Source organism: Lepisosteus platostomus, chromosome 5 (genome assembly GCF_059453375.1).
Source record: "Lepisosteus platostomus isolate fLepPlt1 chromosome 5, fLepPlt1.hap1, whole genome shotgun sequence".
NCBI lineage: Eukaryota > Metazoa > Chordata > Actinopteri > Semionotiformes > Lepisosteidae > Lepisosteus > Lepisosteus platostomus.
In genome coordinates this window covers 16,064,567-16,089,784 of record NC_142615.1, presented here as the reverse complement: position 1 = coordinate 16,089,784, position 25,218 = coordinate 16,064,567, and the positions used below count along the sequence as shown (strand labels likewise).

Genomic DNA, 25,218 nt, shown 5'->3' with positions numbered 1-25,218 from the left:
TGATCCCCAGTATACATCGACCCTTCGACACTCTGAGTGACAACTCTCTTGCGTGTTTTCTCATATTTATGTAGTTTGCTTGGTGGCGCAGTCGTCGTGCACAAAGAAGGCTTTGAAAAGCGTCAAAAGCAAGTCATTCCAAGTTGGTCGTTTGTGTTTTCCGTTCAGACGTGAAATGCTGAAATAATCTCTCGGCTCCTCGGTTGTCATTTCTGCTACATAGAGGAATCACAGCACGCGTGTTAAAAGAAGACTGTGATATTCGGTGCGTCTTGGATTAGACGAGATTAAAGAGTGAGTAGTTTTGTTTTTCTGTGATGTAATGGGACCAATGAAGAATGTGGCATTCAGACTAATGTGGAGTATTTGTTTCCTTAGGGAAATTGGCACTACCATATACTGGGGCATTAGGACCCATATGGACCGCAGGGTGAGCGCCCAGCGACAGAAACCAGACGGTACCGTGTGTCGGGCTCGGCCGCGAGCAGGACAATGACTTCACTTAAATGTTTAACTGATAAAACCCAAATGAACCAAACCTGTATAAATTAGTGGTGGAAAGGAGTCTTTTTATATAGCAAAAGGTCTCTGATCCTTTGGTAAGAACGATGGGTATATAACCCATTGTCCTCAATATTAGAAATGAATCCTTGAGCACTGCTGTTGTACCAACGGTCCATAAAAGCTTAACATTACCCTTTCTTGCATAAATTGTAGAACATGCCGTCACATTTCAGTTGCACCTCAGTAGCAGTTTGATCTATTATCACCCTACTCCCCACCTCAGAACCTTCGCTCTTCTTATTCTGGTCTCTTAACTGTCCCCCACGCCCATCTACACTGTATGAGTGACAAGGCCTTCTCCTGTTATGCCCCCATGCTCTGGAACTCTCACCCCAAGGATACCAGAGTCAGCTTCCCTAAACTCCTTCAAATTCAGACTCAACACCTTGTTCTGTAGAAGAGCCTTTACTGAACTGGTTCCATTCTTTACCCCTCTGCTTCTACTTTCCTTAGTACCACCATCCATGGTCTCCTCTGTCTATTGGAATTGTTTTATCCTGTGTATTCTTATTGTAATTGTTTCAAGTACTTTGCGAAGCCACCTTTGGAACCATTATATAAAATAGTTTATCCTAAATCCTTGAAACTTTAATAGGGCAGTGCAGTAGGGCTAATAATTGACAGTGTTAGTGGGCCAGCAGGATTTGTGCAAATTATAGGTAGTCACAAAGGAAGACTAGAATTTACTTGAAATTCATGACATGGGACACTGAAACAGTGGAGAGGCTTTGTGTAGTAAGCATTCAGTCTCAATCTACACAGTCTGTGCTGCTGGTAGAGGTGGTTGTGAACACTTGTCTTCCGGATCAAGTACTGGGATCTCCAGTTTCAATCTGAATACTTCCCGTGACTGTCCAATACTGTGAAACCAACACCCATAAGACAAGACCTCCAAGATTCTAACTGTACCTTTATTCACTGATGTTTGGGCACCAGAATTGTTCCTCTGCTAAGGAAGGGAAGGCCTACTTTACACCAAGCCCCTGTTGACAATCCCTTCCTTGTGTTTCTTTTAGTCAGTTTGTGCAGCCTAGAATAGGACATCAGATCTCACTCTTACCGGGCACTACAGTAGCAACTGACACTCCATAAGCACTACCCCTCTAGGAAACAGGAGGACTGCCAGTATATTGAACACCTCTGTCTCTCCCCCAGTAAAAAAGTCACAATGACCTGCCCAAGGAATAGTGCGGCTATCTTCCCCCAGCACAACGCTTTATTACTCCAGCCATTTTCAGTCCTCATTGGCAGCAATACGGGAAGCATTCTTGAAAGGGGAACCCCCACAAATACTTCCCTTGAATTCCTCCACCCCATTCAAACCTATAAACCATAAAGAAACAAGGGCAGGCAGAAGGGTCTTTCACAGCTTTATTGAGATGTTGCCATTACAAGGCAAGTGGAGGCAGGAGAGTCACAAGGGCCAGGCTGGAGCCTTCATTCAGGCACCTGGGGAGGAAGGAGAACAATCCAGCTACACTGCAGGACACCACCCCTACAGGAGCTCCTCCTGCCAGACCCTACCTGTCCACTGGCCAACATCTCCAAAGTCCTCTGCTCCCTCCACATCCTCACTGGTGCTCTCAGCATCTTCACTGGAGCTCCGAGGGTCTCTTTCCTCATCCTCAGTCCAGTCAGCTCCCACATCCAGAGGAGCTTCTACTGGTGCCACAGCCACCCGACTACTGGTCACCAGGCTCCTGGTACCTGTGGACAAGCAGCACCCAGGAGTGAGGGATCCGCTATACCCAGAGACCCACAGTCTACTCATCTAAACAGTCCCTTTGTCCAGCACGGGATCATTCCTCAGTTGTCCAAGCATGGTTGTCTCTTGGGCAGAGATGCATCCACAAGGGATAGAGAACCAGACCCACCTTCATTCCGACTGCCAGCACACCTGGACTCACAGCAGGCACAGACCTCATGGTCACCATACAGCTCCTCCCACCTGGAGGAGAGGAAGACAGGTGAGGCCTCCACCTGGCATGTCCCAGAGCACCCTCAGCAGGCTCCTTGCAGAAGTACCTCTTAGCCTCCCTGTTGTAGGTGCAGGACTTGGTCCCTGGTGTTGCTTTAGCAGGAGCCACAGCCATGACACAGTGCATGTACAGCTCAGTCACTTCATGCTGCAAGAGGGAAGGTCACAGCATTAAGGGATCAAGGCCAATAGAGGGACAGAGAAAGACCTTCTGCCATCAGTGAAGGCAAGCTGGCAGCTCTAGGCACTACAGCTGCCACAGTCTGGTTCACATCTAGATCATGGATGTGAAAGCAGACCATGGATCAGTAGAGCAAGAAGGCTGAGCAGCCTTTGAGAGCAGTACCTTCCTGGACAGCTTCTTCTGGAAGAGGAAGGCATCAATTGTGAAGCGGAGCACATCCTTCTGCTTGGAGGGGACAAACCTGGACAGGCAGCCATCTGCCTTGCTGTCCACCATGCACCTGGGGACAAGGACAAGGATGAACCCCTGCAGGCTCTCAGGGCTCCTGCCCACCTCCCCTCCCAGAAGGGGCCGTACCCCAAGTTGTCGATCACGGGGAAACGGGGCTGGGAGTGCTGGTCTGGTTTCTCCGTTACATAACACGAGTGGATGTACAGCCTCTGCTCTGCTGTGGCAAAGTAGGCAGTGGCCTGGAAGTACATGGGCTGACCCAGGAAGTACTCATCCTTAGGAGAGAGCCGGACCCAGCGGGCTGGAGAGAGAGAGGCAGCATTACACCTGCACACAGCACCCCCTGCAGGCAGGAGGAGCCACTCACTCAAGGAGCTTACAGTTGGTGGTGAGCAGCACAAAGCTGTGTTTGTTCTTCAGGTCCTTGAAGAAGGTCCTTCTCCTGGCCCACGTGGGGACATAGCCAACCTTGTAGGAGTAGTGGAACCTGCAGGACAGAGGGGATGAGGGGCATCTGGACACTTTCCTAGTGGCTTCTCAGCAGCAGAGCCCTGCCTACCTGTTGTAGGAGCACTTGACCGGCACAGAGAAGGGAATGAAGCGATGCACAGGTGCACTGGAGGAGGGCGGGGCATAGCGGAGAGTGTTGGAGTACACCAGGCGGCCCTGGACAACCTGCAGGGTCACAGAGGAAGGGATATTCCCAGGAAAGGCAACCCCGACACTGGCCCTACAGCTCACGTCGATACACTGCCTGTAGATGAAGACCCGCTTACCGATCGCTCCGTGCCGCATTCGTGAAGCCCGTAGATGAAGTAGAAGTAACTGTGTGTGGTTCGGCTGACGCTGCAGTTGCCCAAGGTCACCTCCGATGGCCGACAGCTGAAGCCGAACAGGAGCCGACTGACCCTCACGTACATCCTGCTGGAGTCGCACCACACAGCCACTCCTCGGGTGCCCCCGATGGCCGGGCGAGCCGGCTGCCGCCCTCCCTGGGGAGGAAACAGGACGCTCTTGATGTAGGCGGGTAAGGGGCGGCTGCCGGCTTCGGGCTTCATCTTCTCCTTGTCGAAGTAGGGCGAGTACGCGTCTCTGGACACGGGAAGGCGGCGAAAGTCGGGAGCCAAGGACTGCGAGTCGTTCTCGCTTGCAGACAGGTCTTCGGAGGGCGCATCTGCCAGGTTCAAATCCTCCAACTGGGCTGCGTCTTCAGGAGCCGGGAGGTCGGCCTGGAGCGCCAATTCCCGAGAGTCCCAGCCAGCCGGCCCGGCGGAAACCAGTGCGGGGAGCCCGGCCCCTGTGCACAGGCACAGCATAAAGAGAAACGAGCGCATCGCCAAATTAACGTCCCGCTCAATTGCTACAGGAGTAAAATAAGTAAACCACAAAACTGTGTTGAAGCAAGAAAGCATAAAGTGTGAACGCGGTGACTAGGTTTTTATACTGGCAGGACCTGTTACCGCACACCTGGTCACACAATCAACACAATCAATTACATACAGAGATCCGGATTGTTCTCAGCGTCTAATTAGAACCTGATTTCAGTCTGAGGCGGGACTCCGTGAAGCCGCCTGAACATTTTCCCGTGTGTATCTGACCTCAGCGGAGGAGTTCCACGCAATTTCGACAGAATTAAATCACCCACACGTGTAAAATTTGCTCAGATTAATTTATTGTTCAATTAGTTTCTAATTTCCGTGGAAAGTGTGTTAAACTCGCTGTCAGACAGAGTACGGAACATGCGACACGTCCGTCCACATTTTCTTTTAGCGAGGGGGCTGTTCTATCAACACGTACCGCAATGAAAATAATTTTACTATTTTTCATGTGTAATTGCATGTCATATTAAAATGTGTAATACAAGCATTTCTTTGCTTCCCAGTAAAGAAATACTGATCAGCTTTTGACATTATCTGATAATTTGTCTGATTTTCCAGAGATTGCTTTTGCTTCGCAGCACCGAGAACCTATGGAAGCCCGTTTCCGCCAGGGAGTAAAAAAAACGCACTATGGTATCTCAGAATTGTGACTTAGAATCATAGAATTGCGACCTAAAAACTCAGAATTTTGACTTTATCTCTCACATTTGCGACTTCGAAAAGCCCATATTTCATTGTCTGACCTTTTGTTATTGTAACGAATTCGGGTTCTAGGGCTTGTGCCCTCGCCGCTCCCACCCTACTTCGTGCCTCACTCTATTGGCTCAAACCCAGGTCTTGCTAGCTAGAACCCGAATCCGTTACAATAACAAAAGGACAGACAATGAAATATGGGCTATTTCGAAGTTGCAAATGTGAGATATAAAGTCGGAGTTGTGAGTTACTAAGTCGCAATTCTGAGTTACTTAGTCGGAATTCTGCGATACCATAGCGCGTTGTTTTGTAACTCCCTGGCGGAAACGGGCTTTCATACATTTCAATTAGTCTGATCAGTGCAGGACAAGTTAATGTAGAATCATTACTATGTCTGTCTCTTGTTTGTATATAAATGAATGTCTTTGACAACTTAATGTTAGTTTTTAATTTAGTTTTACGATGTAGGTCATATGTTAACATATGCACGAGCATACGAAATGTCTCACTCCTGATTCAGCTCATGCTCCATAGGAGAGAAGAGATTCCTCCTGCTTCTCGTACAATCATATCAGAACAGAAGCCCGTGTCGCCCAGCTCTGATTCAAGAGCGACTCGCATCTTCAGCCCTTTTTTTATTCGTGATCCTAATTTTCTTTAGTTATGATCAATATTGAACTTTTTCTAAATAAAACGACAATAATCAAACATGCAGGCAGACTTTTAAAAAGTATTAGGAGCTGACAGGGTGCCCCTTTGGAATAGTTGTCAGAAAATGTGAGAAAAGGAAAGGTACGTAAGCTCTCACACACAGCATTAGAGATTGGCATCTGATGGAAAAAAAAAAAACTACCTGTCTCCCCAGCATTTAACGGTGCTGTTGTTTTGATTTTACATATTGTTAGCATTTTAATGAATTGTTAAAAGATTGATACACAAATCGCTAAATAAGAAAACGTAAAAACCCTAGCTGTAAGCAATTGGCCATTCATATTCCTGAAATCCCTGTGTTTTTCTGTATCCGAATGCCTGGTGCAGCTAATTGGAAAGCAGAGTCTACCATTTACAGAAGCGTATTGTTGCCACCAAGGAAAAAAAATCCTGAGTTTACAGGAGTAAAGAGGAAACAAATGCAAACACCGTTTAGAAAAAACACACACGTCTCAGGCCTTAACCATGACAAGGATAGGATTTGAACCTAGACGAGCAGAGCACAATGAATTAGCAATCCAAAAAGTGACTCCTGTTTAACTTTCTTTTCGCTTGCTCGATTTGTAGTACGCTCCTAAATCCTTACAACCGATAAACAAAACGGCTTCATGTGCCACAGCATTCTGCTGCAGGTACGGTTTGCACCGTGTATTAGGCGAACCCGAATTAAATATTTCAAATATGTGAAGAATTTCATGAAACCTGAAAAAAGATCACAGCCAATGTCAGCAATTCAGACCCTGTAGGCAGCTTCAACAGAACAAAACGATCTGAAGCCGCAATAATTTCATAGAGTGTATTATGACACTCTAACCACGTTGTTGCTTTAAATTCTACTCAGCGGGCAAGTAAAGTTGTACAAGGAATAGACTACTTTGAGCCGTCCAAATTCCATTATGTGAATTTAAGCTTTTTTTTTATTAATGACAGCATTAGTAATACAATGCGTGCTCAGAAACCTTACTTATTAGCTTATGAAGCAATAGTGTTTCGACAATTTGCGGTCTTCAAAAAGTAAACGCTGAAGTTTTTATACTTCCTTGTGAGCAGATCACCTTTGATTTAGAAAAGGAAAACTTACTCCTCTGTTGCTTTCATTACAATATCTGAATCGAGACCCAAGCGCTAAGAAAGCTGAAAAACGCAGAAGTCATAAACCCGATTTTAATTTAGACACACATTTTCTAATGCAGCCTTCATTACAAGACAGTCTATTTCTCGAAAGCGTGTTATGTAAAAAAGAGAAAAACGAAAATATATGGATGACAATATTTAAAAGCTGAAGATTTTACTTTTGAGAAACTGTCATTTTATGTATCTAGACGCTTTTCAACCACTGCTTTTTGAACTTTGCTGTACTTCCTGAATCATTTTCAGCGTTATAAACTGGGTGTGGAAGTAGCGATCACTTTGTAGAGCAGTTGATAGACTGGAGCTGTTCAGACTACTCTTGTTATTTCTCAAATGCTTCCATCATTTTTCTTTCAGGCTAGGACGCGAGTGTGTACATGTGTTTGGTTTTCGTTTCACTGATTCCCATTGAAGATTTGTGAATTAACAAGGAAAGAATCAGTTGCCTCGGAAAGCAGAAGGTTTGGTTCTCAACGATCTTGAAGACACGCCCATGTAGAGCAGCGTGTGATGATTCGTACTATAAAAGACCAAGTGCTCAAAGTGACGTCTGTGTTTGCCGTTGAAACTTTTCATCTCGGGCGCACTTTTAGAAAGCAAAGATAGAGCAGTTGTGTTGAATCACACTACGACAGCTGTCAGCAGAGTGGCGCAGCAGAAGCGTGCTGGGCCCATAACCCAGAGGTCGATGTATCGGAACCATCCATTGCTATACACACCGTCAGTCTAATGAAGTGAATTTAAACTGATCTTTTTCTCTCGTGTATGTGCAAGCTTCACACTTACTGTATTCGTTAATCTTTACCAATAGCAGATGCCCAAATGTATCTTTGGTTGTTCTGCGATCCTTCATAGTTTCCTCAATTCCTTCAAATGAACATCCATATCAAAGCAATTATATATATATATATTACAATTAAGGTACATATTAAAAATATCAACGCACATTTCTATAATGCTCATTTAATAATGATTGTCAAGGATTGTCAAGTTCTCCAACAAATCTGTGTTCTAATTTTAAAATATTTTTGCTAAGGATACAACGGGTGTATAAATGAATTCTCCCAACAGCCAGTTAAAGAAAAATTCCACACGTGAGGATGGTTTTCTTGGACATTGACTTAGGTACTGAATTGTTTACTTGTTTTAGTTGCACACGAGTAAAACACGAAGATTTCCTGCAACATTCAAGAGGGTTTGCGAAGAAACCCCTTCAATTTTTAGCGGAGATTATGTTTACATCATCACAATCTGAAGCACGTCCCTGAGTGCGTTTGACCCACCAGCCCTTTGTTTAACAGCTGCAGAGGGACACATTCCCGTTGCTTTTCACAAATCACTGGCATTTTTTTGCAGCATTTCTTCTGTCCTGAGAAGCAAGATTTGTATTTTATCTTTCAGAAGTTGTATGAATTTCTTGAAGTTCAAAAACAACTTGTTCCTGAAAAGAAATGAACACTTGCTTCAAAGTAAATCAAGACGTATGTGTCTCTTGCTGTGTGTGCTCTTATCTGTCCATCTCTCTCTCCTCTTCTCTCTGGCAGTCTGTGTAGAGTATCTGAAGGGGATGTAACACCACTTGGAAAAGAAGAAAAATTATCAGGAAAAATTCTCAGGAAAATTCTCAGGCAGAATAAAAAATCATTATTCTTTTCTCAGTCAGATTCATTGCTCAGACTCACACTCAGACAGGATCTCAACTCCGTACTGCTCTCTATCCTCACAATCCAGAACCAGAAGATATTCAGACAATCAGTGCTGCTACATGAACAATATCAGACAGAACAGCCTGGACTCATGTCACATTTCCCCCTGTTATCCTTCCTCCCAGCCCTCTTAGAGACATAGAAAAGCCCCTGGTTCTCCTCTCTGTGAACTGGGCTCAGGGGTCACTGATCTGGCAGTTGTGGGCTCTGTTCCAGGTCGAAAGCAAGAAGGTTCTATTAACGCTTTCCAGGACTTCCAGCCCTTCAGTATTACTTTCTTTACTGTATGTCAGCCTCCCAAAATGTTTATAAATGTTTTATAACACACATGAGTGTGGAATTATCTTATTATTTATATATAGTATTTATGTAATAAACACCAGTAGTGACAATATGATCAGTATATTGATTATTTGTAGCCGATTGTCCGATGGTCGTGTCTACAATAGTGACCATTTGACCAGTCTGTAGCTCTGGGCAGTGGGATTCAGATCACACAGAAGACCTGTCTGTGTGTGATTCCACACCAGCCCTGGGATTCAGCTACTCTCACAAATGTCTCACAGACTGTCTTATAAATTTACAATTAGATGAAGTCATGTAACAGTTTTACAGATAATTTAAATAATCAGACAGCAGTTTTGGCAGTGGATACATCTCCACATGGGGGAAAGGGACAGTAAAATAGTAAGGAAAATACAAAAGAAGAAACTGAAATATATGCGCTCACTGTAAAGTACGAAGAGGTGGTCAGACAAGCAAAACAGCTTTGCGGATAATGTGAAGTGACATTGTTTTGTGTCAATCAGCTCATGGATTCAGCTTCATGTGCCTTAAGCTGTGCATGCCTTCATGAAGACTCTCTTTAAGATGATTGCACCTTTCATTGTCAAATCGCCTTCTTTGGATACAAAAGTTGCACCAATACTAAGAGAAAGGATGAGGAATGGCTTTTATCAAGCGATTGCAGTGTTTGTTTGACTGAGGATCCTTGTGTGCTGAACTGGCCTCTGGAGAAGTGTAGTGCAGTAAAACAGAAGGTTTGTGTCACTCAAGATTGTTACAGAACAGAACAATACAATTACAATACTTTTGTGAGAGTAAATATTACTGGTGCATCACAGTTCTTATAATGGTGAAAACAGGAGCACCTTCTCTACATTTTTGACTGAAGTATTTAAACGGAAAGAAATACTATCACTATGCAATTCATAAATGCAATTGAGCTCCTATAAAAGTTCTAGTCTGATGAAACAATGTATAGAATTAGGTGACAATATCGGAATTCATTCAAATGCACAAGATTAATTTTCAGCAACAAAAAAAGTGCTCGGAAATATTTTACAAGAATGAAACCTTACATTCACCTAAATAAGCATTCACCCTCTACATTAGCAGAGAACAGTAGGACAGAAGGTTAGTGTCACTGGACACTGCATCAGAGAGGCCGATCTCTTCTCCCTCATTATGCAGGCTTACCCACTCATGATGAACTGTCCTCCAGCGATACTCAGCTGCCATCATCGACTCAGACATGACGTTCATGTACATATTATACCTTAATATGGCACTTCGTTACAATAATTTGATCAAAACAACTGGTGAATAAATAATAATCAAATATTTTTTCCTTTCTTTTAGTAGCTAAAGACCAAAAAAGAAGCATTTATTATTTTCCTTTCCTACCAGCCCTTACAAGTCACCCAGTTTTTAGTTTAGAGCTGGATTAAAGCTCCAGTCTCTTTGAGGGTTGAGTTGGAATCCCACAGCTGCCAAATATCTCCAACTATCTCAGTGTTAAGAAGCAAAAAAACTCACATTTGCTGCAGAAGGAACAGGAGAATTCGTGCCATTCAGCCTTATAGCGTGATGTCATTTTCTCATTCTCGTTTTTAGATGCTTGTGATCGAATCTATGATCCTAATGAGTGTGGTCACCCTCCATAAAGATAGCACAGATACAACGTGCCACGTTTTCAGAGAATCACATTAATTACAGGTCAGAAGAAGGCAACAAAGTGTCCGCTAGGCAGTCCAGCGATTTCAATGGTGTTCTCTGTTGTTTAGGTCCAGAATGACACCTGTTACAACCAGGAAACACACAGTGTCAGGCATCAAAAAGACTTCCCAAAACCCTGATTCTCTCCTTGATCCGGTGATGGCATCCAGACATTTCCTGCAACACAGCCAGGATACGGTCTTCAACAACACGAGTGAAAAGCTAATTCCCAACCTTTGCAAAGAAGGACCACATGTGCTCAGTGTTAAATGCACTGTTCATTATTAATAATAATAATAATCTTTACATTATATATATAGCGCTTTTAAAGGTGGCTTTTCAAAGCACTTTACAGAATGACAACAATAAAGTTAAAAAAATACACAAGATAAGCAGGATGAGAATACACAGTTAGAGGAGACAATAGATGGTGGTATTAAATACAGTAGGAACAGAGGGGTAAAGAATAGTGCATTAAAAGCTCTTCTAAAGAAGAGGGTTTTGAGTCTGGATTTGAAGGAGTTTAGAGAAGGTGACTGATATCTTTGGGGATAAAGATCCAGAGCTTTGGGGCAAAACAGGAGAAGGCCCTGTCACCCATAGAGTGTAGTCCAGATGGACTGGGGGACAGATAGGAAAACACAATTAGAAGAGCGAAGGTTGTGAGGTGGGGAGTAGGGCGATAACCCAGACAGGTACTGAGATGCCAAGCCATGGAGAGCCTTATAGCTGAGCTTGAGGATTTTGAAGTTGACAGGAAGCCAGTGCAAGGACTCCAGGACAGGAGTGATGTGATCACAGTCCAGTGCTAATTTCTTTCTTGTGGCTGCTGGTTCATTTTCAACTGTGGACTCTTAAGAAGTCCTGTATTTGACTTGATCAACACCAATCCCTAGAGGATTTAGAAAGGTTCAATAAAAATGATACATGACTCTGGTAGGACTCAAACCCACAACCATTGAATGACTTCATTCTATCAAGGCCTAGAAGTCCAACGCGCTCTCCATTGCACCACAGAGCCAGCTGTATGAACAAGTGTTTGCCCCCTTCCTGATTTCTTATTTTTTTGCATGTTTGTCACACTGAAAGTTTTAGATCATCAAACAAATTGAAATATTAGACAAAGATAACACAAGTAAACACAAAATGCAGTTTTTAAATGAAGGTTTTTATTATTAAGGGAAAAATTAAACCTACATGGCCCTGTCTGAAAAAGTGATTGAGATTTATCAGTCTGGAAAAGTTTATAAAGCCAGTTCTAAAGACCAAAATTACCCCAAGAGCACAGCGAAGACTCATCCAAGAGGTCACAAAAAACCCCACAACAACATCCAAAGAACTGCAGGCTTCACTTGCCTCAGTTAAGGTCAGTGTTCATGACTCCACCATAAGAAAGAGACTGGGCAAAAATGGCCTGCATGGCAGAATTCCAAGACGAAAACCACTGATGAGCCAGAAAACATCTTGATGACCCCCAAGACTTTTGGGAAAATACTCTGTGGACTGACGAGATAAAAGTTGAACTTTTTGGAAGGTGTGTGTCCCATTACATCTGGCGTAAAAGTAACACAGCATTTCAGAAAAGGAACATCATACCAACAGTAAAATATGGTGGTGGTAGTGTGATGGTCTGGGGCTGTTTTGCTGCTTCAAGACCTGGAAGACTTGCTGTGGTAAATGGAACCATGAATTCTGCCGTCTACCAAAAAATCCTGAAGGAGAATGTCCGGCCATCTGTTCGTGACCTCAAGCTGAAGCGCACTTGGGTTCTGCAGCAGAACAATGATCCAAAGCGGGCAAACTTCTATGCCCACTTTGATGCTCTGAACACGGGCAATGCTGAGAAGACCCCAAGTGTGCAGGGTGAGTTTGTTCTGAAACTCTCAGAGCAGGACGTGCAGAAGACTCTGAGCAGGGTGAAAATCCGTAAGGCTGCAGGGCCTGATGGGATACCACCTCACGTCCTGAGGACATGTGCAGCCCAGCTGACCACTGTGTTTACGGACATCTTTAACTCCTCTCTGTCACAGTCCATGGTCCCCACCTGCTTTAAAAAAACACTATTGTTCCAAACCCCCAAAAAGACAAAAGTGACATGCCTGAATGATTACTGCCCAGTAGCATTAACATCTGTGGTGATGAAATGCCTGGAGAAGCTGGTGTTGTCACACATCAACTCCTCCATCACAGAGTCCCTGGACCCCTTGCAGTTCGCCTACCAGAACAACAGATCAGTGGATGATGCTGTCTCCCTGGCTCTGCATACAACCTTGGAACACCTGGACACTAAGAACTCGTATGTGAGAATGCTGTTTGTGGACTACGGTTCAGCATTCAATTCCATCATACCCAGTCAACTGGTGACAAAGCTCAGGGGATTAGGTCTGTGCAACTCTGTCTGCAACTGGCTGCTGGACTTTCTTATTGAGAGACCACAGGTGGTGCGGATAGGCAATAAAACATCAACACCACTCACCCTGAGCACTGGAACCCCACAAGGCTGCTGTCTGAGTCCAAGGTTGTACTCCCTATTTACTCACGACTGCACAGCAAGACACAGCAACAACCGCATCATTAAGTTTGCCGATGACACCACTATAATAGGACTGATCAGTGATGATGACAAGTCCACTTACAGGGATGAAGTTGTACAGCTGCTTAGGTGGTGTCATAGCAATAACCTGGACTTGAACATAAAGAAAACGAAAGAGCTAATAGTGGACTTTCGGAGACACAGGCCATACACTCACAGCCCACTCAGTATTGATGGAACGGAAGTGGAAACAGTCACCAGCTTTAGGTTTTTGGGAATTCACATCTCTGAAGATCTAACCTGGACTGTGAACACTGACTCTATCATGAAGAAGGCTCAGCAGCGCCTTTATTTCTTGAGGTGCCTCAAGTGATGGGGGATGCCTATACATGTGTTGGTGAACTTCTATTGCTGCACCATCGAGAGCATCCTCACCAACGGGATCACTGTGTGGTATGGTAACACCTCTTCGCGAGAAAGAAAGGCACTGCAGAGAATGGTCAATATGGCCCAGAAGATCATCGGCTGCGGTCTCACCGAGATTAAACAGCTCTATGAGGACCGCTGCTGTGGTAGAATTCTGGCCATCACAGAGGACAGTCACCACCCCGGGCATGAGCTCTTCACCCCACTGCCCTCAGGCAAGAGATATAAGAGCATACGGACATTTAACACTAGATTCTTCAATAGCTTCTATCCACAAGCAGTGAGACTGGCAAACAAATTTAGCCATCCCCCTCGGACCACACCTACACCATCACCATCTACCTCTTTATGATTTCTTATCTATTGCACATCTCCAGTCATTGTTTACACGTCTGTATTGTTTACATTCAAACTGTCTACATGTTTACTTGCACATTGTCTATTGTTTGTTTGTACATTGTCTTGATGCACTGTTTGCACTTTGTCTTGTTTTTTACACTTGTTTTACAATCGAGAGACTTTCTGTAAGTAAGAATTCCATTGTACCAGTACCGGTTACATATGGCAATAAAGTTCAAGTTCAAGTTCAAAACACACCAGCAAGTCCACCTCTGAATGGCTTAAGAAAAACAAAATGAAGACTTTGGAGTGGCCTAGTCAAAGTCCTGACCTGAATCCGATTGAGATGTTGTGGCATGACCTTAAAAAAGCGGTTAAGGCTCGAAAACCCTCCATAGTGGCTGAATTACAACAATTCTGCAAAGATGAGTGGGCCAAATTTCCTCCACAGCATTGTAAAAGACTCATTGCCAGTTATCGCAAACGCTTGATTGCAGTTGTTGCTTCTAAGGGTGGCCCAACCAGTTATTATGTTTAACTAAATGTTATCCACAACTTCAAACACCTGTGAGAAATGGGCAACTGCAGTGTTACGCCTGCTGGCTCCACAGATAATCCTTTTTTGAAGTTTAAGGAGAGGATTTCTTTGTCAATTCAATTAAACGTTTCAGAAATGCTGAACTATTGATGTGTTTCACACGCAGCACGGGCTCTCCTTTGCTTACAAATATTTTTTTTACACCAATTTACTCAACTACGATTTTGCTGAGCATTTTGTTTGCTTGCTTCCTATTGTATACTGCTCTGATCTCTGTATTGTTCAATTTCCCTGTTGATTTTAATTTCTTGTTTTCTAAGACAATCAGACCAGCTGTTCTGACCTTACCCTGCACTGGAGCCACTCTTTTCTTTCCAAAGGCGTGGAGAGAGATACTACTGCAGGTAACACCCCATGAGAAACATCATGAGTTTCTGGAAAAGCTCTCTACCTGCCCGCTCCCCACACCGACGTGTGTGAGCAGGGATTTAAAGGGACATTCTGAAGTGTAGAAACATTTTATCGTTACATACTTTTTCTGTGCAGTTAGTTCTCCTTCAACTCCGCCCGACAACAGAGGTCGTTTTTAATACAGGAGTAAAGGCACACTGCACATCTGCAAAACATCACGTTAAGGTTTAGGGAGAGCGACATCAGTGATTGGAAGGTACAGATGCAGCCATTCAAAGTGCGCAGTACAGACACATACCGGAGGTAATTGGCTACGGCGTCGCGCATTGTGACGCGCGATGACGCAAAATACCGCGGTACGTGATTGGTTGACCGACAGGGGCACTCGTAGTCCGTTGGTCGGTCGTAGAAAGATTTACAGTAAATGTCTTTACTGTGCCCATTTTAGCATTGAATATTCATATGGAATTTTACCACTGAAGGGAAATCTTAGTACCTGAGCATAAAAAGAATAGGAGCATACTGTAACGCGTGTGAAGGCCATAAACGATATTAATTTAGGAACATAAACATACAGTATATGGCTGGTCTCTGTACTTTAAATAAAAAATACACACCAGTATTCCATTTCTCCCTTAACATTTTAAGCTTCGAAGTCTTTAACTAATGTGATACTGGAGTCAACAAGCATACTTTTAGAATTTGATAAAAAGGGAATATAATATGGAATTGCGTATCTAAAGAAATGAATAACGATATAATTATATTCATGTACCGCAACACAAGAATAGTACATGCTGTACATTGTCTGTTGATAATGTTTCTGTAGTGCTTTTTCAGCACTCTGCATGTGACCTTGCTGGTGGCACTGTGGGTTAGGCTCCTGACTCCTACCTCACATGCTGTGTGTTTGAATCCTGCTGGAGTCATTACTTTTTTTTCAACAAACATTTCTTTGAAAAAATAAAACATTTCCCTGGGTCAGAGATTAAATAAAACCTCACTCACACCAAACAAATTTATATTTCTAAATATCACAACATGATCGAATTTAAGTCATTTTAATAACAATGAATAGTCACCTATGTGTTACAATATAAACATTTATATTGATTTAAATCGCGTTTTGATTTAAATCGCAAACGCAGGTTTAAATATATGTGTTTTTTGATTCACAATCAGACAAATGCAACATAAATTGATATCTTTGTCTTCTAAGTATCTTAATAAACTTTCAGCATAGCATTCTCCCCGTTTAGATTTATTTTTCTTGGGATCCTGGGATCAAACATGGAAAGATTAGATTGTAATCGTTTTTTTTTTAAATACATTTTAGAAAAGTGTAATCTATACTAAAAAGTTGTACACCACCTGCTATAAAGATACATATTGTAATACTTTCGGGTTCGGATAGGACAGACACGAGAACTCAGACTTGCGGAGTTAAAGCAAGTTAAAGCCTTGATTTTATATATCACCTTTAAAAGTGGCATCTCAAAGCAAAGTAAATACCCAACACTGATTGTAACAATCTGTCATGCTAATAAAGCACCTTGAATTGAGAGAGAGAGAGAAGGGGAGGGCGAGCAAGCGAGAGAGCACAGCCAGGACAGACAGGCAAATAAGATACACTCCACAGACATTCACAACAGCGACATATCATAAAACATTTGCACATAAAGTTAAATTATTATTTGTTTTTCAGGAAGTTAAAAAAAAACACTTGAATTACTTATCCAGTCTCTCGAAATAAAATTATTTTTCAAGCAATGCAACTAACGTCGGGCAATGTGTTTTTTTTAATCCAACATTGACAGCCACATCTTAAATCTTGTCAGTCAGCTCTTTTTTCTCTATTTGAATTGTGGCAATTCAAACAACCTGGGATAACAAGTGGTCTCAAAGTCACAGAGCTTTCACAACAGATGACAATTCCCTTAGTCCTTCCTTAGTCTTCCTGAAATTGTCAGATTGAGTGAACAAAAGCATTTTATTAAAAATTTAATAAAACATATTTTTTAATCGCATATCTAAGGAAATAGCAATATAACCTTGTTCATGCAGTGGCATGTTACATTATTAATTTGGGTGTCTCCTCTTGCCAGAAAGCTGTAAATTGCATATTGAGTGCGGTTTTTGACTTTTTTTAAATTGCAACCCATAAATAAAGCCGATACTGTTTAGACTTTTAATTATTTTAAACTGTATTACAGCAGCACAATGCAACGTAAATTGCAAAAATGCACTTGGAATCTGTCCAAGCCCTGCTTTGTCATGCATTTTCTTTTACTGTAACGGACATAAAAACTCCCTTGCTTTTAACAGAGCGTTTCATAATTTCTAACTACGAAAATTTAAACTGCTACACTTATCATTCAACCAGAGCTCGAAATATCACAAGGATCCTCAAGAGCACAGCAAAGACTGTATTAAAAGTATACTAGTGACAAACTAGTATACCTTAGATCTTTTTTTCTGATACGGGGAAAATCTGATCATGTTTCTCTATAACAATAAAAAAAAACATTATTTTACATATCACCTTTATGTGATATCACCTTAAGGACAGCACATACAAGTGTTAATTGCACAATGGACCGCTCAAATAAATTTAAAATAGTCTTCTTTAGGTGTGAGGGCAGGAGTGGATCGCAGAAGGCATAATCAGCAAATTAGGAAAACAAAGAACAGGACAGGTGAGACGTGTATCCAGAGAGCGGGTGATCAGAAAAAGGAACAGCTGTTATGCCCAGGTTTTACGCTCTCTCTGCTGAATGAATAAAAGCATTTTATTAAAAACGCGTTTGCGTTTGTCTGGGTATTTACTTTCTAATCTGTGGTATACATCTACTGTATTGCTTTGAGATGCCACTTTTAAAGGTGATATGTAAAATAAAGTTTTTTATTATTGTTATAGAGAAACATGATCAGATTTTCCCTGGTTCAGAAAAAAGACGATTAAAATCTGTAATCTTTCCACTTGTATGTCATCGGAAAATACAAGAAGTTTCTGCTTTGTGTAAGGATGGTATCAAAAAGTAATCTAACTGGTGAGAAAGCTGTGCTGCTCAAAGCGCTTTACAGGTGTGGTGTCTCCGGGGATAGTTTATGTAAACGAAGGTAGTACTTACACCACACTTTACTGTCCTCAGATCCGTGGCGTTTCTTCCAACAACCGTCTTCCTAATATAGTCCGTAATCCGTTCCCTTAGTCCTGATTCGTTCCGAGTTCCAAAAGTTCGTAATAAAGACAATCCGCGATGTATCCTTAATCAGTGTCCGTAATCCAAAATCATAAACCTTTCTCCTTGCAGTCGTTCGTTGTTCCTTAACATCCACCTCTTTCCACTCTTTTCCTCCAAAACGCATTCACCTTACCAGCTTCCGCCCTGTTCACTGCCTCCGGGCCACTTATATTCCGGTTCCTGATGCATCTCAGCTGTGTCTCGTTGTTTCTTAAGGTAGACCCTTTCCATCTACTGGTCAGCTGATTCTTTTTGTCCGCCATCTTGCTAAGGTCAATCTCTAGCATTTTCAGTGTTTCGTTTCGGAAATACCTGTTAGAGATGACCCTTCCCCGGGTCCTCTTACATTCCCTCCCCCTGAGATCAGCCCCGACCTCGGGCGATCTAGAATAAAACAAACAGTTCATTCAGGAGAGGGCGTCTACATTTCCTTGTTTCCTTCCGGGTCTATAGACCGTCTGAAATTGAAATCTTTGCAGACTAAGACCCCATCGCGTAATTCGATCGTTTTTATCCATATTTTGCAACATCCATGTTAACGGCGCATGATCTGTGTATAATATAAATCGTCTTCCCAATAAATAATATTTCAAATAGTCTAGGGCCCATTTGATTGCTAGACATTCTTTCTCTATCGTGGAATAGTGTTTTTCGGCCGGATTCAACTTACGGCTGATATACAGAATAGGATGCTCCAGTCCTTCAATTTCTTGCGACAGTATGGCTCCAATCCCAGTGTCTGAAGCATCAGTTTGTACCATGAAAGGCTTATTGAAGTCTGGTCCCTGTAAGATGGGTTGAGAAGCGAGAGTTGTTTTTAAGTCTCAGAAAGCCCTCTCTTCCAAGTCGGTCCATTTTGTTTTCTCTGGACAGCTCATCTTCGTCAGATCGTGTAGAGGGGTGGCCATGGCTGCAAACCCTGGGATGAAAGGTCGATAGTAACTTGCCAGTCCCAAAAACGTTCGAATTTGCTTCTTGGTAGCTGGTTTGGGACAGTTCTTGATTAAGTATACCTTCTGATCTTGGGGCATGATCAATCCTCTCCCGATCGTATAACCCAGGTAATTGGCTTCCCTAGCCCCCAGACATATTGACTTGGGTTGGCCGTTAATCCTGCTCCTCGCAACGCTCCAGTTACTGCTTCCAGGTGTTGTAGATGTTGTTCCCAGGTCGTGCTGTGGATTACAACGTCATCCAAGTAGGCAGCCGCAAAATCCCGATACGGTCTCAGAATTCGGTCCATCAATCTTTGAAATGTTGCGGGAGCGCCATGCAAACCGAAGGGTAGGACCCTATACTGATATAGTCCCTCGGGTGTGGCAAACGCGGTTTTGGCTTTATCTTCTTTGGCCAGCGGCACTTGCCAATATCCCTTCGTAAGATCAAGGGTGCTGATGTATCGAGCGTTACCTAATTGCTCGATTAGTTCATCTATACGGGGCATGGGGTATGCATCAAACCGCGAGATCTCATTTAACCTCTTGAAATTGTTGCAAAATCGAATAGTTCCATCCGGCTTGGGGATCAGAACTATCGGGCTAGCCCACTCACTATGGGATTCCTCGATTATTCCCATCTCCAGCATTTTTCCCACCTCTTCTTTAATCAATTTCCTTTTGGCTTCTGGTACTCGATACGGGGGTAGCCTTACCTTTTTCCCTGATTCCGTGACAATCTTATGTTGTATAAGGTGGGTTCGACCAGGTGTCCGGGAAAAAACATCTTTGTTGTGGGTTAGGAATTCTTGTAGTTCCTGTTTCTGTGCCGGAGCCAGGTCTCCCACGGCTACCGCACCCGTTTCTTCTTCCAGAGGGTCTGGGGAAAAGTTGGTGAGCAGAACTTCGGAGCCATGCCATTTTTTCAGCAAATTGACGTGGTAGATTTGATGCTGCCGTCTTCTGTCATGTTGCTTGACCTTATAGTTGACTGGCCCCACCTTTTCCACCACTTCATAAGGTCCCTGCCAGGATGCCAAGAATTTACACTCTGGGGTTGGAACTAGAACCAGTACTCTGTCCCCAATCTGAAATTCCCTCGCAACTGCTCCCCTGTTATAAACATGTTGTTGTTGAGCCTGGGCTTTCTCCAGGTTTCCTTTCACTATGGGAACAATAACATTTATTCTTTCTCTCATCTGTTCCACATGCTCAATGATAGTTTGTAAAGGGGAAGGTTGATGTTCCCATGATTCTTTGACCACGTCCAATAGGCCCCGTGGTTTCCGAGGGTATAATAATTCAAAGGGGGAAAATCCAGTCGAAGCCTGCGGTACTTCTCGAACCGCAAACATGAGATACGGGAACAGCTGATCCCAATTTTTCCCATCCTTTTGCATCGTCTTCCTAAGCATGCTTTTCAGGGTCTTATTAAAACGTTCTACTAGACCATCGGTTTGAGGGTGATAAACAGAGGTTCGGATCTGCTGTATACCCAGTAGCTTACATAAGTCTCGCATGACTTTAGACATAAAAGGTGTACCTTGATCAGTTAGGATCTCTTTAGGAATTCCGACTCGAGCGAACAGTTGTACTAGCTCCCTAGCTATGTTTTTGGCGGTGGCAGCTCTCAACGGAATGGCTTTGGGGTACCTGGTAGCATAGTCTACTATTACTAAAATATACTGGTGACCTTTGGTGGTTCTGATCAGGGGCCCCACCAAATCCATCCCAATCCGTTCGAAGGGGATTTCAATAATTGGGAGGGGAATCAAAGGGTTCCTATAATAAGGTTATGGCGCACTTTTCTGACACTTGGGGCATTCCCGACAGTACTTCTCGATGGCCTTATAGATCCCTGGCCAAAAGAACCTAGAGAGGAGTCTCTCAGGAGGGGGGGAAGGGCTGTGGAACTATATGCATCCTTAGCATTGGCATATAATAAGTCCAGTGTTTTGTTTTCTCTGGTCGGGCACTTAACAAACTGGTGGAAAGTAGGCAGAGTGGTGGAAATAGATACGTGGTTAAAGTCCCCTGAAATAGCTATAAAAGCGCTAGGGTGCTTTGTTTTTAGCCTGGCTGTGACTGTGTTTATGACGTCACACGCTACCTCTGCATTTTCCGTAGGTGGAATGTAAACAACAACAAAGATGGCGCATGTAAACTCCCGCGGCAGATAGTACGGACGCAGTCCTACGGCTACCAGTTCGATGTCCGGGTTACAGACGCGCTCCTTAACATGAGTATGTCCAGGATTACAACATCTGTTGTTGACAAGCACTGCGAGCCCCCCTTCTTTCCTCTTGCCGCTCTCGGTGTTTCTGTCTGCCCGCACCGTCTGAAAGCCGCTGATGGTAACGTTCGAGTCCGGAATAAGTTCCTGCAGCCACGTCTCGGTGAAACACATGATACTGCATTCACGATACTCCCGCTGGCTCCTCACCAATGCTCCCAGTTCGTCCATCTTGTTCGCTAAGGACCTCACATTTCCCAGGATGATCGAAGGAAGGTAGGGTTTAAATCTCCTTCTCTTCGCCTTTCGCCTCTGCTTCTCCTCCTCAGCTCCTCCGGCACCAATGGCTTCTCTCCAGTGAGTAGAGCCGGACGCGCTAGCGCGATCAGCTGGTCCCGCGTGTAGACAATGCCTCTGTAGCTATTGGCATTAGATAGAAACAGAGGTCCGAGTATCAGAAAAAACAAGAAAAAGTTTCTCAGCTTCCTAGTATCCATTATGTTGTGATCGCAAATCTAGTTGCCGGCAAAGGTATGAAGAAAAAACACTAACACACTAGCATTAACTAACTGAAAGAAACAAAAAGACACAGAGCTGCTGTAGCAGGCTGCCACTAACACGGCGCCATCTTGAATTTGTACCAGTCTGAGCTAGTATTGTCCTACTCCCCACCTCACAACCTTCGCTCTTCTAATTCTGGTCTCCTGTCTGTCCCCCAAGCCTGTCTATGGGTGACAGGGCCTTCTGGTGTGATGCTCAAAAGCTCTGGAATTCTATTCCTAAGGATACCAGAGAGTCAACTTCCCTGAGCACAATTAAATCAAGACTTAAACTTTCATTCAATTGCTTTGCTCTTCCACTGTATTCCAAACCCTTATTGTAATGGTGTAATTCTGTTGTCTCCTCTCATTGTGTATTTTTTTACTGTAGAGTGCTTTATTATTTATGTACACAGCAAGCAAATGTTCTCTTTCACAGAGCACACCATTAGCATTAAGCCTTATTAGCTACTAGCCAGCAGCCACAGTGGCAACCCACTGAAGCTAATCAGGTGGGAGCCTGGTCAGTACCTGGATAAAAATAATAATAATAATTATTAATAATAATTGCTTACACTCATATAGCGCTTTTCTGGACACTCCACTCAAAGCGCTTTACAGGTAGTGGGGACTCCCCTCTACCACCACCAATGTGCAGCCCCACCTGGATGATGCGACGGCAGCCATAGTGCGCCAGAACACTCGGATCGGAGACTCCTGGGAAAAACTAAGGTTGCTGCTGGAAAAGGTGTTAGTGGGGCCAGTAGGGGGTGCTCATCTTGTGGTCTGTGTGGGTCCTAATGCCCCAGTATAGTGACGGGGACACTGTACTGTAAAAAGGCGCCGTCCTTTGGATGAGACGTAAACCAAGGTTCTGACTCTACATGATCATTAAAAATCCCAGGGCACTTCTTGAAAAGAGTAGGGGTGTTACCCTGGTGTCCTTGCCAAATTTCCCCCTGGTCTTTACCCATCATGGCCTCCTAATAACCCCCATCTCTGAACTGGCTTCATCACACTGCTCTCCTCCCCACTGAGAGCTGGTGTGTGCTGAATGTAGGGCTGGGCTATGTGGCCTACAATTTAAATCACGGTATAATTTTAATTTGTAATTTTGGACAGTAATGATATATACAGATGCAGCCATTCAAAATGCGTGGGCGATACCGCATTATTTTCCGGTACGCTGTACGCAGTCTACCGCAAGCTACCGGTAAATACCGCGAGTTACCGGTAAATACCGCTAGTTACCGTAAATTCTCCTATAATACAACAAGCAAAATAATAGTATCCAGAATTTCCGCAAGGTGGAGCTAATAAAGCTCAACCTCTCATGTTTGAGCTGTGGCCATCAGTCTTTAACGAAGATATTACTAATAGTATTAATAATGAATGACCTTGGACAAGCTGTAAGTGTAAACTCAAAGTATTGCCCTGGTTAACATTCTTTTTTTCATTGACCGTCTTTGTAAAAGTAACACTACAGCATTTCGCAATCACGCATTTGTTTCCAATCATGCAAAGTACAGTGATTCACGATGCCTTTCACATGCTCATAAAAGAGATTGATTTAGGAACATAAACATATTACCGTATGCAAACTGTACTGTATACAGTATGTATATGTATATTTAATGTCTTAACTGTGCCCGTTTAAGTATTGAATATTCATATCTAATTTTACCACTGAAGGGAAATCTTAGTAGCTGAGCATAAAAAGAATAGGAGCATACTGCAACGCGTGTGAAGGCCATAAACGATATTAATTTTGGAACATAAACATACAGTATATAGCTGGTCTTGGTACTTTAAAGAAAAAAAATACACACCAGTATTCCATTTCTCCCTAAACATTTTAAGCTTCGAAGTCTTTAACTAACGTGATACCGGAGTCAACAAGCATACTTTTAGAATTTGATTAAAAGGGAATATAATATGGAATCGCGTATCTAAAGAATTTAATAATGGTATGATTATATTTGTGTACTGCGACAGGGCTGTGTAAGGCTGTTTTGCCTCCCTAATCATGCGACTTCACCTGTAGCCTACTGGTCTAGGTGCGTGACTAACAATGCACAGGTTGTGTGTTCGAATCCAGCTGGTGCTGGACTCCTCTTTTAACAAACATTTCTTCGAAAAAATAGAATAGCGATATTATGGACAATCAATTGACTTTTATATTTCAAAATATCGCAACATGATCGATTCTAAGTCATTTTTGATAACAATGAATAGTCACCTTCTTCCCTTCTGGCAGCGGTTCCTGCTTCTATTGTGTGTGTGTGTGCAACAGAGTAAATTTTTATAGAGAAATGGAGGCTGGACAGTATGCGTTACAATATAAACATTTATATTGATTTAAATCGTGTTCTGATTTAAATCGCAAACGCGTGTTTAATTATGTGTTTTTTAATCATAATCAGGCTAATGCATTTCTACATTTTCTGTATGAACCAGCTTAGAGGTTCATACAGAAAGACAGCTTGTGTTTAAATTGAGTGTAAGGTAATTTTACTTACACTCAATTCCCTTACACAAAGCAGAAGGGAAATCTGCTGCCCCTTATGCAAAACCCTTATGCAAAACCAAACCCTCCTCCCATCCCAGTTTACCCTCTTTATCATCCTCAAAATCTACCTCGATTTTCAACTTAAAGCATTACTGCTTACTGGGTTTTTGAGGGGGAGGTGTCTTTCGCTGGAAATCTCGCCTGCTTCCACTACTGTACTCAACCCCCTCTCTCCCGGAGTGCTGTGACGAATTAAACCGGTTTCACAGGCATTCAAAGTAGGAAGTACAGTGTTAAGTGCTAGCTGGGCTACTCCCTCAATAGAATCGCTTTAACATGCCAATGCGTTGGTTTAATAGTACGCTGGGCAAACATTCTGAGGTCAAATTCTTCCAGCACGGGGGTACCTTTAAAGCAGAGACGACGGCACCGAAATTTTTTGGCGCGCCTTCTCTTTAAAGCCCTGGCCAAATATGAAGACAGTACGTACAGTTATAATTCAAACAGAATTAAAAACTACACATCCCAGTTACCATGGTGGTGCTTGTGATCATTGCGTTTAACCAATGAAACAGGGCGAAAAATCAGTCACATGACTTTGGGGCAGAGTTTCGAAAGTCCCTTAAAAACATTGAGCACAGCATTCTCACCACCTAAGATTGCTTTTGATACCATCCTTACACAAAGCAGAAGGGAAATCTTAGTGCCTGAGCATAAAAAGAATAGGAGCATACTGCAACGCGTGTGAAGTCCATAAACGATATTAATTTTGGAACTTAAACATACAGTATATGGCTGGTCTCGGTTCTTTAAAGAAAACATACACACCAGTATTCCATTTCTCCCTAAACATTTTAAGCATCGAAGTCTTTAACTAACGCGATACCGGAGTCAACAAGCATACTTTTAGAATTTGATTAAAAGGGAATATAATA

The 25,218-nt window shown here is 43.0% G+C and overlaps 1 protein-coding gene and 1 long non-coding RNA gene across 2 annotated transcripts; both read right to left on the bottom strand.

The window, feature by feature from the left end:
• Nucleotides 1-1,921: 1,921 nt before the first annotated feature.
• Nucleotides 1,922-2,267, bottom strand: LOC148664117 (uncharacterized). The gene is made up of 2 exons (XR_015936475.1): nt 2,089-2,267; nt 1,922-2,013 (listed from the first exon to the last, which is right to left on the bottom strand). It is a non-coding gene; the product is annotated as an uncharacterized LOC148664117 (long non-coding RNA).
• Nucleotides 2,268-2,370: 103 nt separating this feature from the next.
• On the bottom strand, nt 2,371-4,470 carry LOC148664116 (zona pellucida sperm-binding protein 3-like). The gene is made up of 7 exons (XM_088630897.1): nt 3,734-4,470; nt 3,517-3,632; nt 3,338-3,444; nt 3,084-3,258; nt 2,889-3,006; nt 2,590-2,690; nt 2,371-2,512 (listed from the first exon to the last, which is right to left on the bottom strand). The coding sequence occupies exons 1-7, from the start codon at nt 4,367-4,369 to the stop codon at nt 2,371-2,373; spliced, it is 1,395 nt and encodes a 464-aa protein (XP_088487023.1). The 5' UTR covers nt 4,370-4,470.
• Between the last annotated feature and the right edge of the window lie 20,748 nt (nt 4,471-25,218).